The sequence below is a fragment of the Zonotrichia albicollis genome, chromosome 3 (assembly GCF_047830755.1).
Source record: "Zonotrichia albicollis isolate bZonAlb1 chromosome 3, bZonAlb1.hap1, whole genome shotgun sequence".
Lineage (NCBI taxonomy): Eukaryota > Metazoa > Chordata > Aves > Passeriformes > Passerellidae > Zonotrichia > Zonotrichia albicollis.
In genome coordinates, this window is record NC_133821.1 from 116,564,561 (window position 1) to 116,588,689 (window position 24,129).

At 35.7% G+C, this 24,129-nt stretch overlaps 1 protein-coding gene across 4 annotated transcripts in view; it reads right to left on the reverse strand.

Moving 5' to 3' along the window:
• ASCC3 (activating signal cointegrator 1 complex subunit 3) overlaps window positions 1-24,129 on the reverse strand; it is a 261,720-nt gene that overhangs the window by 130,354 nt on the left and 107,237 nt on the right. For all 4 annotated transcript variants that reach the window (XM_074538569.1, XM_074538568.1, XM_074538567.1 and 1 more), the window contains 2 exons: window positions 19,309-19,485; window positions 16,120-16,191 (listed from right to left, as the gene is read on the reverse strand). In XM_074538569.1, coding sequence (XP_074394670.1) covers window positions 16,120-16,191; window positions 19,309-19,485 — 249 coding nt within the window. The remainder of the gene's footprint in view (window positions 1-16,119; window positions 16,192-19,308; window positions 19,486-24,129) is intronic.

Sequence of the window (24,129 nt, forward strand, 5' to 3'; positions counted from 1 at the left end):
TATTCAAAAGCCATGAAAACACTAATCAAACTGTTTGAGAGAAATATTTTTACTTTTTTTTTCATGTTGTTGAGAATGTAAAGAGATCTTAAAAAAGAGTTGAAGTCTTTTACCTAAAAACAACTAAAATATCTTTCTTTCTTTCTTTCTGATTACTGCCTGCCATAATGTATGTCTACAAACAACCCTGTGGGCTTCAGAAATTTTGATAGTCGGAGGCACTCAGTATAGATGCTTCAGGAACTGGAATGGGACAGATGGATTGGGACCACATTGAGTTCCCTTTCTCTTCTGCCAATTATACTCAATAAATTTCAATAAATTCATCAAGTGTAAACAAAAAATCCTGCACATGTTTCTGCTTTTAGTTAGCAGAGGCTTGGAATAAAACTTCAGTTATGATTTCTAAAGCTTCTGCCTACGTGTATGGCAATCTCTGACACCATAGCAATCATTCATTCAGTAAGACCTTGGTATGCAGACAATAACTAAGAAACAAGCATTGTGCAACTGTCCTCTACCCAGAAGCCTTTCTACAGTTCTTATAGATTAATTTTCAGATGTGCAGCACTTTTCTATGATATTTATCTGCCACTGATTTATGTACAGCTGGATTCATTGGCTTTTATGTGTTAAATGATGACATATCAACACCTGAAAAAATTTACAGGGATTGCAAAATTGTTGACTAAAAAACCAGAACTTTTCAGACAGACAACAATCTCTGTACATCTTGTTACATCTTGTAATCTCTGTACATCACAACATGTTTTTTAAGAACCAGCCCTAGCTAAAAATTGACATATAACATTTTGTTGGATGTTTTTTTCCCCAATGAAGTCAGTAAACATTCAAATATACTGTAAGACAGCAATATAGTCTTAGGAGGGTTAATTTAGCCTGTCCTAACTGTGTCAGAGAATATTACATTTCAGTGGCAAAATCTCTGTGCATTACATTATGCAAATAAGTTAGGAAAAGTAATTTAGAATAGAGAGAAGTGGTTCCACAGTTACAAGCTGTGTAATTAGATCTGTACTTTGCAGTTCAAAGTCAGCTCTGGTGTATATAGCCCTAGTGCTGAAAGCGTCTGCTGCTGCTCTCCTGAAACCAAAGCTTTTAAATAATAAAAAATATACAAGAAAGGAGAAAGTAAATGTCTCTAGCTAGGCTACCTCCTCAGAATTCTTGCAAAGTATAAAACAAATCAAACCTTTTACCGAAGACTTTGTTTAAAATTCACAGCAGGAACTGCTTGCATTCCCCAAAGAGTTGCATATTCCAGGTTTTAATCTTTATGAAAGATGTTAGTGCATCACCAAAGTGCAGAGAAGTGTGCCATTATTACTAAAAATGTATAATCAGGTACTTGAAATACCTTGAAATACATTTCTTTTGCCTTGGACAGCAAAGATGCTTGGATTAACTTTTCCTACTGGAAAATACATATCTCAAACTGACATTCTCTATGATAGCCTTAAAATGTTGCATCATTTTTCTGGGGAAACATGCTGACTCTTTCAGTTATCTTTCCATCTTCCTATAAAAAGTGCTGGTGACTTGAATGCTTGAGTTCAGCAATTCTCTTAGTGAACACCTCTCCTTGATGAGAGAAGGCCTAGGTTTTGCCAGCCACTTTGCCTCATACTTTTCAAAGAAACTAAGACTAAAGAATGAATTTATTTAATTCAATGTTGATATTAATTATGTGGTAAAGAAACAAGCATCTACATTTTAGCCTCAAGACTGTTAAGACTGTTTGGCTTCACACAGCTAAATCCTTATAGCATGTTCTTTTATGTGGTTCTTGATCTGGGTATTACTTCTACTGAAAATGAACAGGCAGGGATACTGATCAACAGATTAATCTGTCCAAACATCTTCTGCCTTGAGGTCAGCATGAAAACTTCCCCCAAGTATTTTACAAAACTCAATTCCTAAAAAACTTTCAATGTTTTCCCCCAAGGACTGCTAATGACACCTATTTATGTTAAAAACATTTCCCTCCACATCAAATAGAACCACCTTACAGACTAAGTAAAACTCTAAAATGTAGCCTAATTCTAAAGATTAATAAAACTCTTTTCTCTCATGCTGGGATTTCTCCCTAACTGCCAAGAAACAGTTCAAAATTACAATGCCCAACATTTACAGAATGAAAGTATATTACATCCAAAATACACATGAAAACAACACACACAGAGCTCACTAATGGCTCTTGATCAAAAATGATGCTAAATCAAGATATTTTAGATTAGCAGATCTAACTGATAGCATAGCAGTGTATAAATGGGATTTCCTATTCCTCTCACCAGTTCATCCAGTAACTCATGAAGAACTATCCAGAAATTATAACTAAAAAAACAGCAATAAATAAGAAATTTCATAAGTTGACCTATACTAAAGCTTAAAAAGTTTAACTTAGAAATCTTATTTTTGCTTTAGCAGATTTTTGTATTTTGCATATTAAAGTCTTTCTGCACATTAAACAACACCATGGGAATGGAAAGAGCTGAACAGGCTGTCACTTACTAAGGCAACAAGAGAATTTGAATTTACTTTCTAATTATTTTAATTAATGTTAGTACATCTTGTATTTAAAAGAAATATTGATATAATTTGCATGAGTACTAAGATCTTTTACTACAGAAAACTGAAGGATTACTAAGCTGCCTACAAACTAGTGCTAATGAGACGTTTTTTATATCCGTCCTTGTCTACAAAAAAAAAAATCACAATTTAAAGGCAGACTGCATTTACTCATCACATGACATTAAATAATGTGGATTGGAATATATGAATTTTCATTTTTTCATTCAAGGTTGAGAAGTTAAATAAAATTAAAGAGAAATATTTAGTAAACTGTGCTGTAGAACAAAGCTGCACAATACCATACAATATTTTAACAGAAAATATTAATTAATAACAAAGAAATATATAATGTTTCATCAGCTAATCAAAACAGCAAGTTGATACATTTTGAAGTCTTGATAGGTTGCCATGATCACTCTCTAAATTTTGATTTATTCACTCAAATAAATTACTTCTGATCATCCCTGTTAAAACAAAACCTAGGATTTTTCAAAACACTCTATATAATCTCATAAAAATCTATTTATTATCACTATTTATGTATCTACCTTTCTATTTTGATATACTAGGTTTTAGGGGTAATTACTCCACTGTAGAGATATTTTTACTACTGCATTGCGCACTTATTTATTTATCTGCAATAATAGTACTGTTTAGACATGTGCCCTATAATTTCAATTTCTGTATTTTTTTTAATGTGGAATTTTTTTAATGTATATTTACTTTAAAAGTGACTACTCTAGTGAGTGCTTTATTGCACAGTCCCATCTTAATTTTTTTCATTGTTTATGAATCACAGAATTTTTTGAGTTGGAAAAGAACTACAAGCATTATCAAAGTCCTTCTCCTGGCTTGGCACAGGACAACCCCAAGAATCTCACCATGTGCCCAAGAGCATTGTCCAAATTCTTTTTGAATTCTGTCAGGCTGGTGCTGTGACCACTTCCCTGGGGAGCCTGTTCCAGCGCCCAAACACTCTCTGAGTGAAAAATATTTTTCTAATATCCAAACTAAACCTCCCCCAGCTCATCTTCATGCCATTCACGAAACTATGTAAAGGGTTCTGGTAGAGACATTATATTGGAAGTTCTTGATTATCTTCCTATTGGCCCTGCTTTCTTTTTGCCTGGTGTGTTTTACATCTATCCTTAAAAATGCTCTATTACACAAATTTTGAAATACTATTATATTTCTTATTCTTAATTTTTATTTCTCTTACAGTAAGGGTATGACTAAGGATAAGGTTTGTTATGATTTTTCCCATTTGCCCCAGGGACTCTGCGATTCCTAGGCAAATCTTAGTAGCAAGACCAAGGCAAAGAGGACATTGAATAGCTCGGTGTTACAGATGTTTTATGTCACAAGGTTTGCTGCTCCATTCAATAAAGAGCCATAATTTTTCTCAGCTGCCTTCCTGCTGCTGCTGTACTTGTGGAATCCCCTCTTGCTGCCCTTCACACACCCTGCCAGATTCACTTTCAAACAGAGTTTGGCTTTCCTACTCCTATCTCTGCATGCTTGGACAGTGGTTTTATATTACTCCTGGGTCTTCAGTCCCTGCTTCACCCTCCTGTCTGCTTCCTTATCATGTTTGTCAGGAGTTTCTTTCTCATCCACACTTGCCTTGGGCCATTTGCCTGATTTTCTGCACATCAGGATGGACTATTCTTGAGCTTGGAAGATCTGATTCCTGAAAATCCCCTAGCTATTCCAGACCACCTGTCATAGGATTCTTTCAAGATTCCTGAGAAGGACAAAGTGTTCTCATGCAGCCTAGGACAGTGCAGCTTTTTGCCTTGTTCCCTCCATTAAAATCTTGAACTCCACCATCTCTTGGTCACTGCAGCCAAAACATTCCCAGCACTCAGATCCCCGCCCTGTCTTTCCCTTTTTGTAAATACAAGGTACAGTAAAGCATCAACCTTCACCAGCTTCTCAATCATCTACGTTGGGAAATTGTCATCAACACACTCCAGAAACTTACTGGATTGCTTTTGCTCTGCTGTGCTGTCTCTCTAGCAGACATTGCAGTGGTAAAGTCTCCCCAGAAGACCAGGGACTGCAAACATGAGGCTTCTTCTAGCTGTCCTCATTTACTTTATTCCTGAGCAGTGTCTGTAGCAAAATCAACATTGCTTATGTCTATCTACTGGCTAATCCTCCTCCTGAACTCTCAGCTGGCTGTCCGGTTTATCTCGGCTGTTTGAAGGGCCTGGAAGGGCCGGGGTGGCCTTGGGGCAGCCCGCGTATCAAAGGACGAGAAGAGGCTTCAGTTCTTCTTTCAGTTTTTATGTTTATTAATTGTTTATCTAAAAGATTTTCTTTCGGCCCGACAGAGCTCTGCTCAGCAGCCAGCCATGAGCACACTGTGCTGCCCTCCCGGGCAGCCACTTATCTTTATACCCATGGTTACGTGTACAATATTTATCATTTTTCCCCAATACCATCTATTCTTATAACTCGGTGTACTCTCAGTAATAACCAATCCAAAGGTGCCACCGTGGCCAAAGAAGATGGAGGAGAAGAGGAAGAAGAAGAAGGACAGGACACACCCCAATTCCTCCATCTTACTTCTCTAAACCCCCCTGTACATAAATCCTAAACCCTGTGTCTCACCCTCTAATTAACCAATCCCTTCACCATTCACCCGGTGAAGCCCTCATCCTTGTCATCTCCTGTGCAGGACCAAAGTCCAGCCACCAGACACTTCTGGCAACATTCCAGGACTCCCGAGCCCCCCAAGGTGGTCTCGGAGGCTCAGCACCTCAGGACTGAGATCTTGAGATCCGACAGCTGGCTCATCACCCATCCCCTAGGCAGAGCTCCAGGTATCCCCACACGCTCCTTGCTGCCCTAACCTTGACCTTGCTCAAGATTCTGTTTCCACCCATTGCAGCACTCAGTCATGTGAGGCACCACATCACATCTCTGATCTCAGGAACATCTTAGCTCAGCAATTAGGGATGCAAATCCCTAATTTCTCCCTTTTGTTCTGTATGCTGCATGTAGCAATACAGAGGCATTTCAGAGAGGCACTCTGCTATGCCCATGTAAAATGTGACATTGCATCCTCTGCCACTATGTAGAACTGAAGGGGTTTGCTGTCATTTCCAGGCTTTGGATATATGGATGTATTTCAAGGCTATGGATAAAACAGTTGTGGACTTTAAGTGACACTAAGCCTCCAGCATTAAAATAGGAAACTCCCATGACATCAAACTTTTACATTGGAGAACAGCCAGCCTTCACACAGCAGTACTTATAGGAGGATGATTCAAGTGAAAATTACTTGCCCACATGAAACTTGACAACTCTGCCTTTAAACAACAGCTATATACATTTTCTGCTAAAGAAAACCTGTTTCAGAACACTGTAATAGGATATGTGCTATCTTCCATTTGTAGCGTTAGCCAAATATATCACAAACTGCAGAGGAAAAATGAATAGAGTGAAAATTAAAGCAGAGGGTGAATTAAAAATAAGACAAACAAACAATACTTTACTGACTTCTACAGGTAGTAGAAATTATTCTGAATTTTAATTGACAGGATAGAAATAGAAATAGCAATAACTATTCTTGTATAGAGAATTAAGCAAGAATAGCTAGTCTATTACTATGCAAATATATGTCATTAGGCAGTTAACAATTGCATTTTTGCAGATGCCAATGGACTTGAATGACAATTATTATTCAAAATTATAAGCAGCTTTTCAATGTATCTTTTTTTAGAAAAACAAGATGATGCAATAATTTGTTTCAAGCATTTCCCTTTGTCCTGTTTTGACACTAACTATTTTGACTTTATATAACAAAATATGTTTCTGTGGTATAATAAACTATATTTTCAACAAATATCACTCTAGATTAAGAGTTCTCATGTTCACCATGTCTCCTCTTATGTTTTCAAACCTATACTCACATCTCTAACATTCATAATATGCAAAAATGACCCAGGAGTCAGTAGTCATAAGCAGATTCCCTTCAGCTTTACTGAAGGAAAGGAACATAGAAGATACTGGAGAAATCAAATCTCTGTATCTATTCCTGTTACTTTTACTTAAGCAAAAAAAGATTAAGAAAGTTGTCATGTTGCCAGTTGCCACCTCTATCTTCTGGTTTTGGTAACATAAACCTACTAAACAACTAAAAGAACATGACTAAAAGTCATGATTTCTAACTTATTTTTTATCAACACTGATTTAAAGACAGACCTTTATCCATATTTTTGCTCCCAATCAACAGGTTTTCTATATCATCAGAAAAATATAGAACTGCTTTCAAGGACAAGCAGTGTTTTTCACATGAAACTTACTAAGTTATGAAGAACTTAAATGATGCATTTACTGTTAATGGTAATAAACTGTGCTTGAACAAATCGAATCTTGTTCCTAAACCCACATGCTACATACCTAGTCCTTCTCAAAATATCCTAGCCTAAATAAGAATATCATAAATACCTCATGATTAAAAGGCATGCAATTATCCAAATATAATATATTCTGGAATCACCTTTTCAGTAGCCACAAAGAAAACTCTCAACACCACATGATTACAAAAATGAGAAACTTCATAGTATGGGAAGTGATTAGAAGTATAAAGCAAATTTCCTGATGCAACTTAGTGAAAATTTATTTACCATCCTCATGCGTCCCTCAAAATGCTTTATTTTCTACAACAACCTATGTTTTTGTGTATTTTTAATTGAAACCCATCAAAGACATTACCATTGGATTCTCAGGTTACGCCTGTTAAAAGACTGTGAAAGGCATAAGGTCTTGGTGGACAGTAGTTGCCTTGGTAATAAATTTACAGATGTTTTGACAAAAAATCAGATATTTTATTTACATAGTTGATACTATGATGATAAATTAAGCATACAGATCCATTTCTTTCAGATCTACAGGGCAATAATTTTAAAAAGCTTTGAACCACTGACAATGCCTAACGTATCTTCTGGAGTATCATTTAACCTTGCCATTTGAATTCTTAGAGAAAAACAATGTGCAGCTGACAGAAAAGCACCAACTTAACTTCCCCCAATCTTCTAGACTGCTAGTGGTCTGCAGTGTCATATCTGAAAGGCAGCTTTTAGCACAGAGCTACTAAAACTCATCATACATGGCTGCAAGATTGGTCAACCTGCCTTTGCCACACTTGCATGCCGTCAATCTGCAACTCAACACTTGGGTCATCCAGAAGAGACCAACTGGCTCAGGATGCAACTATCAATTACTTAATTTAACAAAAATTTTAGGCTATGAGAAGTTGCTCATCTGGATTTATTTTTTGTTTTAATGATTCGATGCAAATTCATAATATCAGAAGAAGAATAATTCTAAACAGTAGACCTTGATACCTCAGATAGTTGTAATTACCAATACTGACAACACTGTGTAGCTGTGTAGGACTGCAGACAGAAACTGAACACCTCATGTACTCATAAGTAACAAGAAAATATTAAATTGGTGTTTCTGGTCTACATAAACTCATTGTGAACACCTGAGTGCACATATACAGACAAACTGTTATATAAATACAAGCATACATGCAGAAATTAGCATACTGCATAGAAACATTGCACATAAACATTTAGAAGGCTCCCTAACTGAAGAATAATGGGGTTTTATACACATAACTTGTTATGGCATCCATTTCCAGCAATTTCCTCAGTGATTCATAAAGGCAGCTGATAAGGTATATGTTGAAAGTCAAATGAATTTGGCCAGAAAATATAGAGAAAAATAATACATACATATCATTTGACAATAATATGAAACATCTGATATAAAGCACTTTTTGAAGTGCACAGCACATCAATATACTATTTTCAATTAAAGTAAGAAACAAAATTTCATTTAAAGAGGCAGAAGATTATATTAACTATAATATCCTTAAAGTTGAAAAAGCAGTTATTGTGGAAATGAAGAGCATAAATAAATGATGAAGAGGCAGAACATTAAAGTAGTGCACCATCACTGAATTACTTTGTGATTATGTTAAAGGAACCACACCTAGAAATGGGCCCTAATTGTGCAAAAACTGGAAAAGAAAATGATCCAAAACCTCAATTCTTCATTTGATAGAGATATAATATTTAACATTGACTGAGAAATAACATATAAAATCAGTCATAATTTAGTTATCCTGCCAGGTCACTTTACCTTCTGTATTTGTCTATTTTTATTCATACATGTGCACACATATAAATGTAGAAGCAATATATACACATATATATGCAAATAAGCTACACCTGATGATGAAAGAGAAACAATCTGTGCAGATACAGAGGCATAAAAACTCAGGCTGAAATAAACCTTTTAAGCTCTAAAATGAAAATCTAGAAAAACACCCCAATCTAGATGAAGAATACATGTTAATAAACTCTGCAAATTCTCAGACTCATTTGTCCAAAGCATAGTATAAACACTATTTCACCAAGGAAAAAAGTACTAGGACAAGCTTAATTCTCAAGGTACTAAGTCCCAGAAAGACCTCTGAAGAAAATAATGTTTTATTAAATCTTATCTCAAGACATGGCTATAAAAGCATTGTCAACAGCTCCAGTAACTAAGCTTATTAAACTTTTATCTTCACATGGCTTCTGCAGCCAAATAACAGCTGGAAAACTGATAATAAAGAAATTTAATCCATCATTTTTATGGATGAAATTAATACCTGTCAAATTCACTGCTGACAATTTAATATAATAGATTTAAATTAACGACTCTGTTTCTTTTTTAGTTTAAGATAGCTCAGAAAAACAAGATGACACTTCTAAGTACTGCAAAGTTCAAGTCAATTGTTGTACATAGAGAACAATTACAGACAAAGTGAATGCTTTAAGTGCAATATACATCACAGAACTAGTTCTGACTATATAAGTTTGAGTACAATTTGTTTCTGACCTGAGACAACAAAAATCCTGATTTGAAAGAGTAAACTATTAAAAATCTGTGCAAGGTGACACTTAAAAATTATTCCTAAACATTTAAAAATTTATTGCACCTCAAAATTATTTCTAATTAACTAAATGCGGACCAGTAGTGTAAGACAACATTTTAATTAAGAACATAAATTCTAATTGATAAAACAATCTTGATCTCCAGACAACTGCACAGTAACCACCCAATGCACAGACTAATTAAAAATGTTACAACTATACATGGCTTTATTCTGCACATTCATTTAATTTTAATAGATAGAAGGTAAAAGCTCATGACAGGTAAATAATATGCAGTTGAGATAATACTGCAAAAGCAGAAGAGAACACAGTCCAGCCAAACCTAAAAAAGTAGCTCAAAGGAGAAGAGTAAAAGTTTAGAAACTAACAATGCACTTCAAAAAGCACTTTCTTCAAAAGGTTAAAAAACTGAATGGAAATAAGCACAAAATGGGCAGTTCGAAATCACCACTCACAGTGCCTCAGCAAGAACAGATGGTTTGTATAAAGCTGTCCATTGTTACTTCTCATCCACATTTTTCATCCCAGTAGTGAGATTTCTAGCATGGTAATTCAAAAAAGGGTTGTTGTATCTCTACTGGCTTGAAGTTATTAGCTTTAGTTAAGTGGAGTTGCTGCTAATTTTGTACAATTACTACTACTGCATTCCCTTTGTGATCTTGTGTTGAGGCTTTCAATACCATACTGCATTTCAAAAATCTAAGTTCTTTGCAATAGACAATTTGACATCTTTCCCCACTAGAAAAGCTGCTCTTTGTATAGTGAAACCATTTCTTGTAAAGCCATGATGTCTCCTCAGTATTTATGTACTGACACCTTGAACCTCAGTGTACCTATGTACTGACACCGTGAACCATAAACAGATGGGGAATGAGAACCTCAGAAAGGTGTCAGAGCTCCTAAAGCACAGCCAGTTTTTGCTATGAACTGAAAATACCAAGCTCAGTGAGAAAATGAACTTTCAAGGAATTACAGAAAAAGCTGAGCCAGAAGGCACAGCCATGGATCGTCGGGTTCAGCTCCTGGAGTTTGCCTGAGTACCAGAGCTAGCGAAAGGAAAGATACTGTCATGTCAGACTTACACAGAAAAGTCCCCAAAGCAATGGGAAGACAGGAATTATTGTCTTAAAAAGGAAAAGAGGTTTCAGAAGATAAGAGAAAGCCAAAGGCACGCCAAGTTAAAAACTGTCATAAAGAGACAAAATGGCAAAGGAGCAAAGTGCATTGGACATGGAACCAGGACTGAAACTTAGATACCTGTGACTGAAGATGAGTAACAGCGTATTGAAAGTCAGCAGAAAAAGCCATACAGGAGAATAAGATGCAGAGGGAAAATCTAAGAGACCTGCTGAAACAACACCAAGGGCAAAGAAAACACAGCACTTCTTTTGAAGGTTTAAGTAATATCAAAGAGAATCACTTATAAGAAAAAAAAAATAACAAGAAAAAGGAAAAACAAAAGAGGTGCATAGTCAGAGGAGAGTGGCAAAAGAAGAGTTTTATGACTGCAGTTTGAGGAAGAACCTACTTCAAAAGCTTTCAAGGACTTCAGCAACAACTCTTTTAATTGATAATACAAGAAATTTATGGGATTTTTTTGCTTGAAAGAATTTCAGACCAAAAAAAAGAAAGAAAAAAAGAAAAAAGACAGCAAGGAGTAAGGTTCGGACAAACTCATAACAGCAAAGATATTTAAGAGGTGATGGGGGCAATGGGAGAAATGTGAGATCATCTCCTGGTAACCAAGGTAATGAGATAAACCAGCAAAAGCTCAGTAACAGCAGGAGACATAATGGATGTGAATTTATGAGTCAAAGTGAAAAATAGTTAACTGCCTAGGATACTAACTTAAACAACTTAAACAACTGAACCTTGACAAGGAGAGCAGCAGTTCAATATATTAGATAAAGAAATTTAACATGAAATCAAAATTTACATCATATATTTTAGAGGAATACCCAAAATCTTATACTATGTTGTTTCTCAAAACTCCTAAAAATTTCTTAAATTTCTCAAATCATAACATGACATGGGTGTCATGCTATTGTCATAAATTGTTGATAAATACAGTATGATATGCATTGTCCTAAACTGTTATTGGAAGGAAAAGACTAAAAGCAGAAGAATGGTGAGGAGGATGGTAGATTCACTCAAGGGACCTTGCAGCAGGGACTACCTAGGCCTGCAGATTAACAGTATGGGAAATCTCATATATTATGTTTATTGATGTTCATCCTCTGGTTTGAGAAGTAGAATATCTGTGTTGAGATAACATAGGTGTCCACAGAGACTTGGAGGCACTCTCATGGACAAGCCTGAGACTGCTGCCCTGAGAGAGAGATCACAGCTCAGAAATCATGAGAAGCACATGAAGAGCACAGCAGGGTGGTACAATAAGCGGGAAATGGGTGCAAACAGCAGCCCCACTGCCCCTCAGAAGGGCTGAGCCTGGCAGTGCCTGTGCTGCCCCTCCTGTGTCTCTGCTGCCCAGGTGCCGCCTCAGGGTCCTCCAGTCAGCAAGACAAGGAAAAAAATTAACTCTTCCCATTTCAGCCTGGGTTTGTGATTGTTCTGGCCACCTGCCTGTGGCAACACACACCTGGCCAGTAATGCAATGTTTCAGTTTATTATAAAAATTTTACTGGCATGTGCACTCTCAGTCACTGTCTTTGCTGATCTCATGAGGTTCTCCCCAGGCAGTCTGAGAAAGGGGCTACTTGCACCCCTGAACTTGTTGCCATTAGATGCCCTTCTCACCGGGCTGTAAAATGTTAATTTTTTCAGCTTTGTAGCTGAAATAATTCTTTTGGTTGATGTGGCCCACTACTGGTGACTATCTGAAAAAATACAGCTGTAATAACACTGAGGACTGATAATTTTCAGTCACCTAGACTTGACCTAGATTTAAGTGAAGAGCAGCCTGGAAGAGCAATGCTGGAAAAATACTCCACTGATTATTTTTGCATGGAGTCATATTTTCTGAAAAAGGGTGCACAATTTTTTTTTCTTAAAGTATCTTTGGTTTGTTAAGCGATAGAAATAAAACCCTGACAGTGCAAATTAGTCCAGGAAGATCTGACATCTTTTTAGATTATATCAGAACATAGTAAATTTAAAACAAATATTCACCAACTACTATCAAGCATGGAAGGACAGCCCCAGAAAAGCAGACTCAACTGCACCAGAGGTTCTCATTTAAAGCTGTCTTAGGAGGTAGGATCTGCCAGAGAAAACTTCCAACAGATTTCTATACCGTTAGCAATCCCTCCAAATGAGCACACTGATTTGAAAAGTACTCGGAAACCTTTGGGGCATTTTCTGATCTTTTTTAGTCACAACAGGAAGTTTCTGTAACAAAAAGCCCAGAAAAGTCAGTAGGGCAAGCCATTTATCAAACTTCCTCAATTTTAACAAGAGGAGAACTGTGCTATAAGACAAATGTTATTGTTTCAGTTGCATTTGGTAATTCAAAGTGAAGCCTACAAATGAGATATCTCATTAGTCTGAGCAGATGGATCAAAATTAAAGACTGAATCACCAATTCTTAATTTCCCAGTAGCCAGGAAGAGCTGGAAGTCTTGCAGAGGATGAATGTTGAAAAATCAACATAAAAAGCTTCTCTCCATCTGTCAAAACACATGCCTATAGAATGCAACTATTCCTACCAATCTCAGCCTTAAAAAATGAAAATACACATATATCTAATAAAAACACATGGACATGTAACTAGCCAAACCTCACACTGCAATGTACAATATGACAGTGATACATCAGCATGAATTCCATAAGAGTAAATTATTTAGTTCTGCTATGATAGAATTCTTTGAGAATGAACAGAACAATAGATAAACAATGCTCAATTTAATTCATTAAGACATTCCAAAGACTCTGGTCAAGAATCTTAAAAGTCACAACACTGTGAAAGCTTGATGGCCACAGGAAGATCTACATTAACTCAAGACAACTTTAGTGAGGCAAAGTGTTTTTCTCTGGTTCTGGTATTTCTTCCTTGCATTTCAGCATGAAACAGAACAGAAGTTTTAGGCTCTCTGGAGCATTGCTAATGAGATCTGTGTCTGTCATATATTACTGCCTGAATAGGTATAAAATCTCAACTGTGTTCTGAATGTCATACAGATACACAACACCTATGGAAATTTTTTCTTAAGTATTTGGAGAGAAGAGATGAAAACATCTTTTTAAGAAATGTATTTAGAAGCAACCACAGTTTTGTTAAAAAGCATATGAAGTTTGCACATATGTAATGTTAATAAATACAAGTTTTTTCAGATAATATAAGCTAAGAAAGGTAACAGAGCATGATGATAACAGCCTATGGTGAACGTGGACACAAGGTGATGGGTTTCTTGAAAGCTAGAAAATCAAAGGGCATTCTCAAAATAGTGAAAAGACACTGAAGAAAATCTTTCTAGTGCAGTATTAATCATATTTGCTCACAATACTCATCTTCCACTATGGGGTAGGCATCTCAATGTAAATATATCCACATGACCTTTTTTGTTTTCACTTTTTAAACATCTGCAGTTGGTCTAGTGATTAGGTAGATCATTTGTCATAGCAGACTCATTAAATGGAAAACTTGAATTTTTCATCTGGTACAGTACTACATATTATAATTAGACAATGAGCGGATGTGCTTGATTCTGCATGGTCAAAGCCTGTATACTGGCACTTGTATATAATTAATCTCAGGTTATGATATTTTGTTTAATAAATATCAAGACCAATATGAATTAGAGTCCCAAGAAAAGTCCAGTGTAACTGGCTGCTATTTACATGCTCTAAATGAGAGTTCTGCAACACAGCAGAATGAACACTTGCAAACACAGAAAATTTACAACCATATGAATCAAATTAACCAAAGTCTTCTTAAATCAAATCAGCACTTATATAGCAAGAGAAACCACACTTCTGCTTTGTCCAAAATTACACCTATATGGCTGTTGATTTGAAACACGATTTTCAGAAATTGAGATCAGCACCAGTGTCCTTTGCTGAAACTGTAACATTAAGTAGACTACAGTTCTCCTCACCTCTTAAAACTGCAGCTCATGCCTTAAAACAAAGCACTCATGCATTCAGCTGCTAGCACAAAAATCAAAACTATTCTCAAGAAAAGCTACAAAACCATCTCCCACTAGAATTGAACAACTTACTGTATTTGAATCTTTTCAAATAATATCATATATGTTTGCAGTCACTTTTTTCCTCAGTGTGAAGAAAAGAGAGGGGAAGAAAGGTGCAGTAAATATGCCAAAACAGCCTACAGACTCCCTGCTGGGAATCCAAGCTACAGTACTTAGATACAACTGATTTAAAGACTCTGCCACTTGCACTTCAGCAAGTGAAAATAAACAAAATCCAAACAAGAAATGAAAGATAAGAAAATGAATGCACTTCAGTGTAAGGAATTTGGTTTTTGCATAATCAACAATGAGGAGAACCCGAACAAAAGTTCCCTTGGTGCTGCTAAAAAATTTAATTAACAGTCTTCACTCAGGAAAATAACAATATTTCCATAAGTAATCTTCATGAAAGTTTTCTGAATGTAACAGCAATAACTGATATCAACAAGAGAAGATAAGTGGAAGAATGGAGTTAAAGCAAGGCAGTGGGGCAGGAGGACTAGGAACCTGTTGCTAAAGTATTTTTTCCCTTCCCAAGTCATAAACTAACTGTTCATCTTTAAAAAAACACAATAAATTTTTTTGTAAAAAGCAAAAAATGTGCACTTCTTAGTGCAACTCTACAGGACAGAGTTTCCCTCTTTTATATAAAAGTTATTTACTGAAAAGGCCCTTCAAGCATCACAGAGCACCAGCATTTGTTCTTGCTTTGAAGAGGTGCCATACCTGCTTTATGTGCAAAGTTCTAACAAAAATAAGACATTGTGTGGGAGTAATTCAGGACCACAATCATAATAGAATAAAAACTATTCAGGCAAATGAGTTAGGCCCATATTCTTAGTTGTATTCTTAGTTGAGGGGAATGTCAGACTTGAAAATTCACTGTAGAAACCTCTATTGTAAAGCAAAATGAAGGATTACTTGCTTTAAAAAGAAAACAAAACATAAACCCCAGGATATTTCAAATGACTTATGCTGAGCCCTTGCAACCAGGTCCTGAACACTGAGTAATTCTCATCTCTCGTCTCTAACACAAAAGACAAGAATTTGAAAGATATAGGAAGAGCTAAGAAGAATTATTAAGGGCTTCATTTTTGATTTTTTAATCTTTACATGTACCTGTTGTAAGGTCTCTAAAGTACTGACCTAAATTGCCTTGTAATTTTTAAAAAAGAGACATAAATACACAATAATTACTTTACAGATATATAAAGAACTGGGAATTTTGAGCTCTGTTAGAAGCTAACCCTATTTAGTCAGTTTACATTTTCTTGCATGCTGATTCTATGAAGCGTTTGTAGGGTTAGAGGCTACCTCTGAAGTGACATATTATAAAAGAATAATTCTCAGTACATCACTGTGATGATTTAACCTTTTTACACATGTTCTGAATGGAAAGTAAACTAAAAACCAGATACCTGGTGTCCAGCCATTATTTGCTTCAGCACACTTTCATAACAGACTTCATCCATGTGATTCAGCTGCTGCACCTGAAAAAGAAACATCACATCCATATTAAAATAATTTCTATCTTTACGGGTTATCTACTATGTATCAAGCAATTTAGAGTGATCCATGAAAAATAAATTTGATTATGCAATTAAATTTACAGTATATCAATTCCCATTCCAACAATAGCATTTTGCTTTTAAACTCAGAAATAAAACATGAAAATACATAGATAAAGTATGAGTAAGGGCAGTTAATACAAATTTATAAAGTGACTTTGCTAGTGTTTTTTTAATGACCAAAGAGAAGTAACCCAGTTCTTTAATTTATCTGTTTCATATTAAGCAATCTTACTTCTACAAGATTTTGAGGAAATATCAATTTAATATACCTTATCTAGAATTAAGGGTTTCTATTTGGCATATAAAAATAGTTTTTACATTGCATACATATGTATGTTTTCATCTCCAGGAAATTACTGATAGTTTTTTTGCCATATGAGATTTCTTCATGGTTGGGTCATGCAAAGAGAACATTGTGAGTACCATGTAGACAGCTTCCAATTACAGATAAATAAAATGTTTAAGAAAGATTCCAGTCAAAATAAAGAGCATTCTTCAACCTACTCTAAAGATTTTTTCTATTTCTTAAATGTATTAAAATATAAATAGCATACATCTGCTTGAATGCACCTCAGTATTAACATTGTGACAAATCAAAAATAACTAAATAAAGTCCAATATCATACCAATAACTCCATTCTTCATTTCTGCATTCGTGTCTTACAACCAAATTGTTTTGGCACAAGAAATGTTCTACATAAGCAAAGCAGGTACATATTTCAAAATGGGAATTTAATACTTGGACTTAATATTAGAATAGATGAAAGTTGAAAAACAAAGCTTTAAAATAGCTTTATAGGTAAGAGATCATTTGTCTTCCAAACTGTACAAATATAGTAATAAAAAGATGAGAAAATACACGTGTACTAAAGACAAGTACTCAGCCTAATCATTCTTAAATTGAGAAGTCAGCATTTTACCAAGTATGTTTTTTCAAGAAATAGCAAGTGAAAATCATTAAGGAGAAACTGCCAAGAGCAGTGCATGAAGACACATGAACATATACACATACATACACATACCATAAAGTTAACTTTACATATTCTTTGCATTTATACCTAAATAGAAAAACATAAACATGCCTAAAGAAAGAAGACTGATATTAAAGAAAAATATCTGACATTAACAGACCTTGACTGAAGAAGTCAAACCTTGGTCTTGGTGCCATATGCTCCAAGAATTTCAACACAGAGAGTTTTAAGAGCTTTTCTGGATAACTTCTATGCATAATAAATCCATCATGCTGTCCTAGCCTTTGAAAGCTTGCCTACAGTTTGCACATGGCTCTGTAAATTGATAATCAGCTCCAAAATTTGGGGGAGTTTTTTTTTTTTTTTTTTGGATGCAGGATTTCAGCGAACTGTGGCAAAGCCTTTAGGTAAAGTAAGTAAAAGTGAGTCTTCTACCTCCTTGCAACTGATTAGTGCCTATGGACACAGCACTGACTGCACTGATGCTCTGCAACAACAGCTTTTGATTTTTGATCCTGGACTTCCTTACATTGCTTTCCTCCTCTCATGAAGACCACAAGGATGTTGATATTGGCAATAATTAGGCAGCTTTAGTGTTAGTATTATCCTGAATACAATCCTTTTTCAAAGAGGCTCAATACTTCTACTGTCTGCTTGCTGTAAAGTGTGTTATCTTCATTGTAAAATATATTTTGCTCTGTGAAATTGTAATGACAACCTGCTGAAAAATAAAAGAAGATCTCCTGGCTGTGGTATTATCAAAACAGTCTGCCAGGTATTTACATTTCAGAATAACTATTACCTCCTAATATTTCCTCATCTCCTTAGGCTTCTTTGGAAAATAATTGGTTTTTAATAATTTCAAATTTTAGAAGATTTATTTATATTTTTGATTTTTTGAATCCTAGATGCATTCTAAAGATGAATGGAAGAAAAGGAGTATTTTCTCTTTCCTTACTATATAGCAAAGGTAAACTAAATATTAGAATCGAGTAGCAGTGAAAGATGAATTGAAAGTAACAGCAAGTAAGAGTGAAGGTATTAAAAGCAATTAATGAAGACTAAAATATGCAAATAATGGTAAGCACCATATGGTAAATTAGTCTTATGCATATAGATTTGAAACATATTCCCACAGTTGTAAAATAAATTCCTCTCCTGCACTGCAGATGGAATGACTACTGAAATAACCTAGTAAGAAAGGCAATGTCCTTTTTTACAAAAACTAAATAAAATGCTATGATTGATTAAGCCACGAAATTAACTTTTGATTGAAAATGTCTCGATTTCTATTTAAATCACATGTGAACAATATTTTTTTGAAAAGTTTAACTACATAAACTTTAATTATAAGATAATGAGATGCATGGGAAATCTATGTAAAGTGTTTGTATAAAGTCCTGTATTTAAAGAACTACAATTTACATGTCAAGTGTCACTGCACTAATGATTTTTAATAAGAATATTATACCTGTCTATTGTCTTAATGCTTCCCGAAATGAGCAATAGCACAAAGAGTAAAAAGCTTATTTAGGGATTACTTTAAATATAGTGTCTATCAAATATGTACATATGATAATTAATGGCTTAGCATGCTAATGCTTTCATCAGTAACTTTAGTGTTAATGCATGTTGTGTTTACATATTTACATATATATATATATACATATATACCTCGATTAAAAAAAATTATTATTTTTCTAATAGCACTCCTCATGACCCTTACAGCCAAACAAGATGCACCACATGGAAACCTGAAATGAAAGAGGCAGAATAATCAGCTGCTAATGTGACTCTGCAGTTGAAGGTGATGATTTCTCTTCTTCACCAAGCAAAATTTAGCAAGTGAAGAAGAGGCAATGCAAAGTTAAATAAATTTGTATACAACTGCAACAAGGCCTGCTTGCGAGTATGGCAAACTGAAGAAAGAAGATTCTTAAAGCACCTCTCAGTTATGTATATCTTTATACAAAAGAAAATATGTAGTAAAATAAACAAGTGGCCTATAGACATACTTACATGAAGCATGATCAAAGAGAGCAACCCTTTCTTAACAATTCCTTACCTTATTGGTTGTCTTGATCCCTATGAAGGTTTGTCCCAGAGGTACAGGTCGGAAACGGCCATCAAAGTAGAATAATCCAATGTAGGGATTGACATGAAGAAATGTAGCAACATCAAGATAATTGGGTAATGTAGCTGAAAGGCCCAAAATCCTAATCATGCTTTGTGTAGATTCAACCTATTAAAAAATCAGAAAAATTGTAAATTTTCCAAGTGTTGTAAGCCAAGGAATCAAGCACAGAGTTTTAAAACATCCCTTATAAAACATTAATGTGAAAGAAACAGATAACATTTTCCACAAAAGGTGAACAATACATGTGAGTTGGTGATTATCCTGTATTGAAGAAACCGGTTCATTCTGCAATTCCATCAAATCTTGCTTATTCATCTTTCCATTTTACTGTACTTTTGCCCTCCAAAAGGTGAGCTACTCATTAAATGACATAGAGGAACAATAGCAGAAAACTGGCTTTGTTAAGAAGTCCAATTCATAAGCAAAACTGAGACACATGATTTGGTGTCTTTTCTTCCTTACTCCACATCAGACCACTGTTCTGGAAAGAAAAAGGAATTTAATTTGTGCCACTCCTCCGTCTTAGGTTTGTGCTTCCACTACTCCCTTAGACAATGTATTCTAGTTCTCTGTAACTGGCATTTTATTCTAATTTCTTCTTTTTTAAAATCTTTAATTCCTCAAATGTTTGGTTTACACACCTTTCCATTTAATAAGGGACAGAAATGGTGCTTTACAACTAAATGTTCTGTTCCATACAAGAGCCTGCATATTATATGTATTTTCAGGTAATTTTCAAAAAGAATGAAAGCACACAGAAGACCTGAATGAACAAAGTACACAAAAATTTTCCCATTTCCTTCTGGAACATTAGGAGCTGCGTAGGCTGGCTCACAACTAGCATAATTATTTAAAACCAGAGTTCACAGTAATTTTATTATAAAGCCTTTTTAGACACTGTAACTGAAGCCATATATAACATTCTCAACGAGTCTCAAATGGGTGAATGTCTCAAGATGAGTAAGGCTGGTAAATTCCACCTGGCTAAATCCTAGTCAAAAAATATGAGGCTTAGACTTTGATTTACCCACCTGTTTTGAGTTCAAGTGAAAGGAATGCAATTAAAACAGTTAAATTAAAAGTTTTCAAAATAGATTATTAAAAAATAAATGGAGAGCATTCTCAAGGAAGACAAAATAATGCCACACCATAACCCAGACCTGAAGAATAGGAAGCACACCAAAATATTAAACTAAATCTCAAAATGAACCACAGACCCAAACACCACAGACAATGAGCAGACCAAGTAAACCACTACATTGCCTGGTAACAGACAAGTTCTAGGGCAAAATTCTAGACACCAAAACTGTGGCTGCAAACAACTAGATGACACAGAAAAGCTGCAGACCAATTCTGCACTTGCACAAGTGCAGTTCTCCAAAGTAAAGCTCCATGTACATTAAAATATGGTATGTAAATGCAAACTAGGACAAATGAGATTTCATCTTCTGAAGTCTTCCATCTACAGGGAACAAAAGCAGTTTTCAAGAGCACAAGGAAGTTTTCTCACTTCTTACACAACTTTTTGTGGCTGGATTATGTGATGACCTAAGGGCTACACTCATCATCAAGCACACAGTTTTGAAGTGTTTGAGGTTTGGGGCTTTTTTGAGAGGTGGGGGAGGTTTGTAGGGTGGGTTGTTTCCTTCTTTGTCTGTTTGGGTTTTTCTGGTTTTTTGGCATGGTCCCATGGGGTATTATCACATCCTTCTGCACTGACCTTAGTGTCTGCAGGGCTGTTTCTCATGTTTTGTTTTTCCCTCCCAAAGGCTGCACACTGTTTTTACCCTTTCTGAACCATGCTTTACCAGAGGTGCCAGCCCCTCTGGCTGGTTGGAGCCCCCTCTACGTGGCCACATGTGGCTCCCTGAGCCGCAGCCTGTGGAGAGCTTTAATGTGGAGAGCTTTATTAATAGTTGGTTAGCTGAGAAAGGCCATGCTGACATATTGCCACTGGTTAAGCTGAGAAATCAGCAGTCAGCAAGCTGAAAGGAGATGTCAGCAGCTTGCAATCAGTGGCCTTGCTGCAACATGGAGAAAGGGAGTAGAGATTAGTCCTGAATATCTCCTAAGAATATGTAGAAAGTATCAAAAGTAGGACCATAGGAATGTAAAAGTAGGTGTAACTGCTGATATGTAACCAACCAATCCTGAGCTCAACTTTTGCAATATGCATGAAGTTCATTACGAACTGTATTTAACCCGCTGTGCTGATCAATAAAATTGGGCTTGTGATGATCAACTGGATGTCCTGGTCTCCTTCCGATGACAGCAGCCACCCCTCCCCACAGCCACCCTGCAGCCACCCCACACTGCAGCCAACACCTGGGCATCTGTGGTGCAAACCTGTTCACTCACTCAGTGCTGATACACTCTATTTTTAAGCTTGGAGCTGTAAGCACAATTACCACTTGCTGATATATGTACCCTGTAGATTGTTCACAATTGCCTAATAAGTACAGCAATCTTAAAGTGTAACTGAGCTCCCATCTGGAAAACATTACTTGATTTTGCTAAATTCAATAACAATATTTTTTTTTCAAATCTCCTAAGAGCCTGAAAGCACTAGTTTGAAAGTATGCTTGCTTCCATCTGAAGGCAAGAAAGCATTTAAAGTATTTAAAGTATTTAAAAAATTAACAAGAATATTGCTTAATAACCATGGACATATGTATTTTTACAGCAATTAAATGTAAGATGTTTTTTCAAAGATTTCTTTTAAAATAAAACCAGTGCCTAGAGAACAGTTAGAATTTCCTGAGAGCTGCCACTTTCAAAACCTTAGTAAAAGAAAGAAGCCACTTAATGTCACTGACCTGGCAGGTGACCCTGGAGCTAAAGATCTTTCTGAAAACCCTGAATTAACACTCCACATGACAACTGAAGCTGACAGTTAACACAAGCAAGTAATTAAGATTACTAATATGTTTAGAGCACATTCCTAAACCCCTTCCACTAGACCAGGTTGTTCAGAGCCCCAGCACTTCAAGAGACAGGACATCCACATCTCTGGGAAACTTATTCCAATGCCTCACCACCTTCACAGTCCAGAACATCTTCCTAATATCCAAGCAAAACCTACTCTCAGTTTTAAGCCATTCCTCCTCGTCTTATCACTACATGCCCTTGTCAAAAGTCCCCCTTCAGCTTTATTTTAGGTGCCCTCAGGTTCTGAAAGGCAGTAAGATGACCCAGGTGCCTTCGTTTCTCGAGGCTGAACACTCCCAGGTCTCACCACCTTTTCCCAAGGGGAAGGTACTCCATTCCTCTAATCATCTTAATAAGACTCTAATCATTCCATGCACTTCCTTAAGTTCTTTTAAGGCCATGAAAACAAAAAATCTTTATTTTTTTTACCATCTACTTTTGTATTTGCTCATCAAAAATAGATATAATTTATATACACATATAAAATAATCAAGATATAAAAAGAGGGACACTTACACTAAAATAAAAAGTGTATCATAACAGTCCTTCAAATTATTTAAGTACAGATCAAATTCAAACCTATGTGTTTAGTTTATGCAGATCATTGCATGCTGATAGAGAACAAGGGCTTTTATTCTTTTAATTATACATGGCAATTTAAAAACAGCAGTGACTAAAACTTGGCTAAACTTAAAAAACAAAAAAACAAGACTACCTGAATATGCAACCATAACACGATTTATTTTTTGCATTTTCTCTGTGATTATAATTCTGTTTCAACTATGTACCTATTATTCATCTATCCAAGCACTACAGAAACTTGATTTTCCATGATAGTTATTAGAATTCTAACACATTTTTATAACAGAGTTCTCTGCATACATTTTTGAACTACTTTTCTGACTTGCCCTTAAAGACCAAGCACTAACATCTTTTACTCTCAGGTGCTTCTAAAGAACACTAAACCTTGAAAGTGTACAGATGTCTTTTGTAAATACAGATCATTCAAAACTTAGTATTTTTCAACTAATGGATCACTTATTATTTGATCCTAGAAGTCTCAACTAGAGGTTATACCTTCATATACAAGAAACTATGAACCCACAGCCTTTTCCTGAAATGGCAGCAGAAATTACTGATAACACAATTAGGATGACACAATTTTCTGTTTACATTGCATATTGGAAGTGGTGGTAGGCAGCTAAGTGCCTTTTCTTCACTACTGAAACTCAGCCTCTAACATTTCATTCTTTATTTGTGTTTAATTATAATAAGCACCATTTGAAACTATGGAGGCTTTCCATGTAAACCTGAACTGACACAGTATTTGCACACCAGGTTCTTTAAAATCCTTACTATGTTTTACTGGCTTGATGTCACACTGGAAGTGAGAAATAAAACTGACATTGCTATATTTAATTGACATGTCTAACTAGTATATCTAATTCAGAAACATTCTTGATGGCATGTGGAGAATTGACAGCATTCACAGAACACAATTACCACACCATGAAATTCCATGTATGCAGAAAAAATAATCAGGAGACAGCTATCCCAGTATCGATTTCCACGCCAGCATCATCTGCGTTTTCGCTGTAAATGATAAAGGATCAGGTATGGGAAGTGCCTCTGTGGATTGTAAATTGATCACAGCAGGATCATTTCCTTCTAATAGGTTTTTAGATTTGCATAGCGTTACATTACAGCCGCCACTTGAGAGCATACAGTGTGTGCATAGAGATACTCTTTTATCTGACTTCTAAAGTTCTTCCTGAACTTGGTGATCTTGGCAGCCTTCCCATTTCCATATATTAAAATATC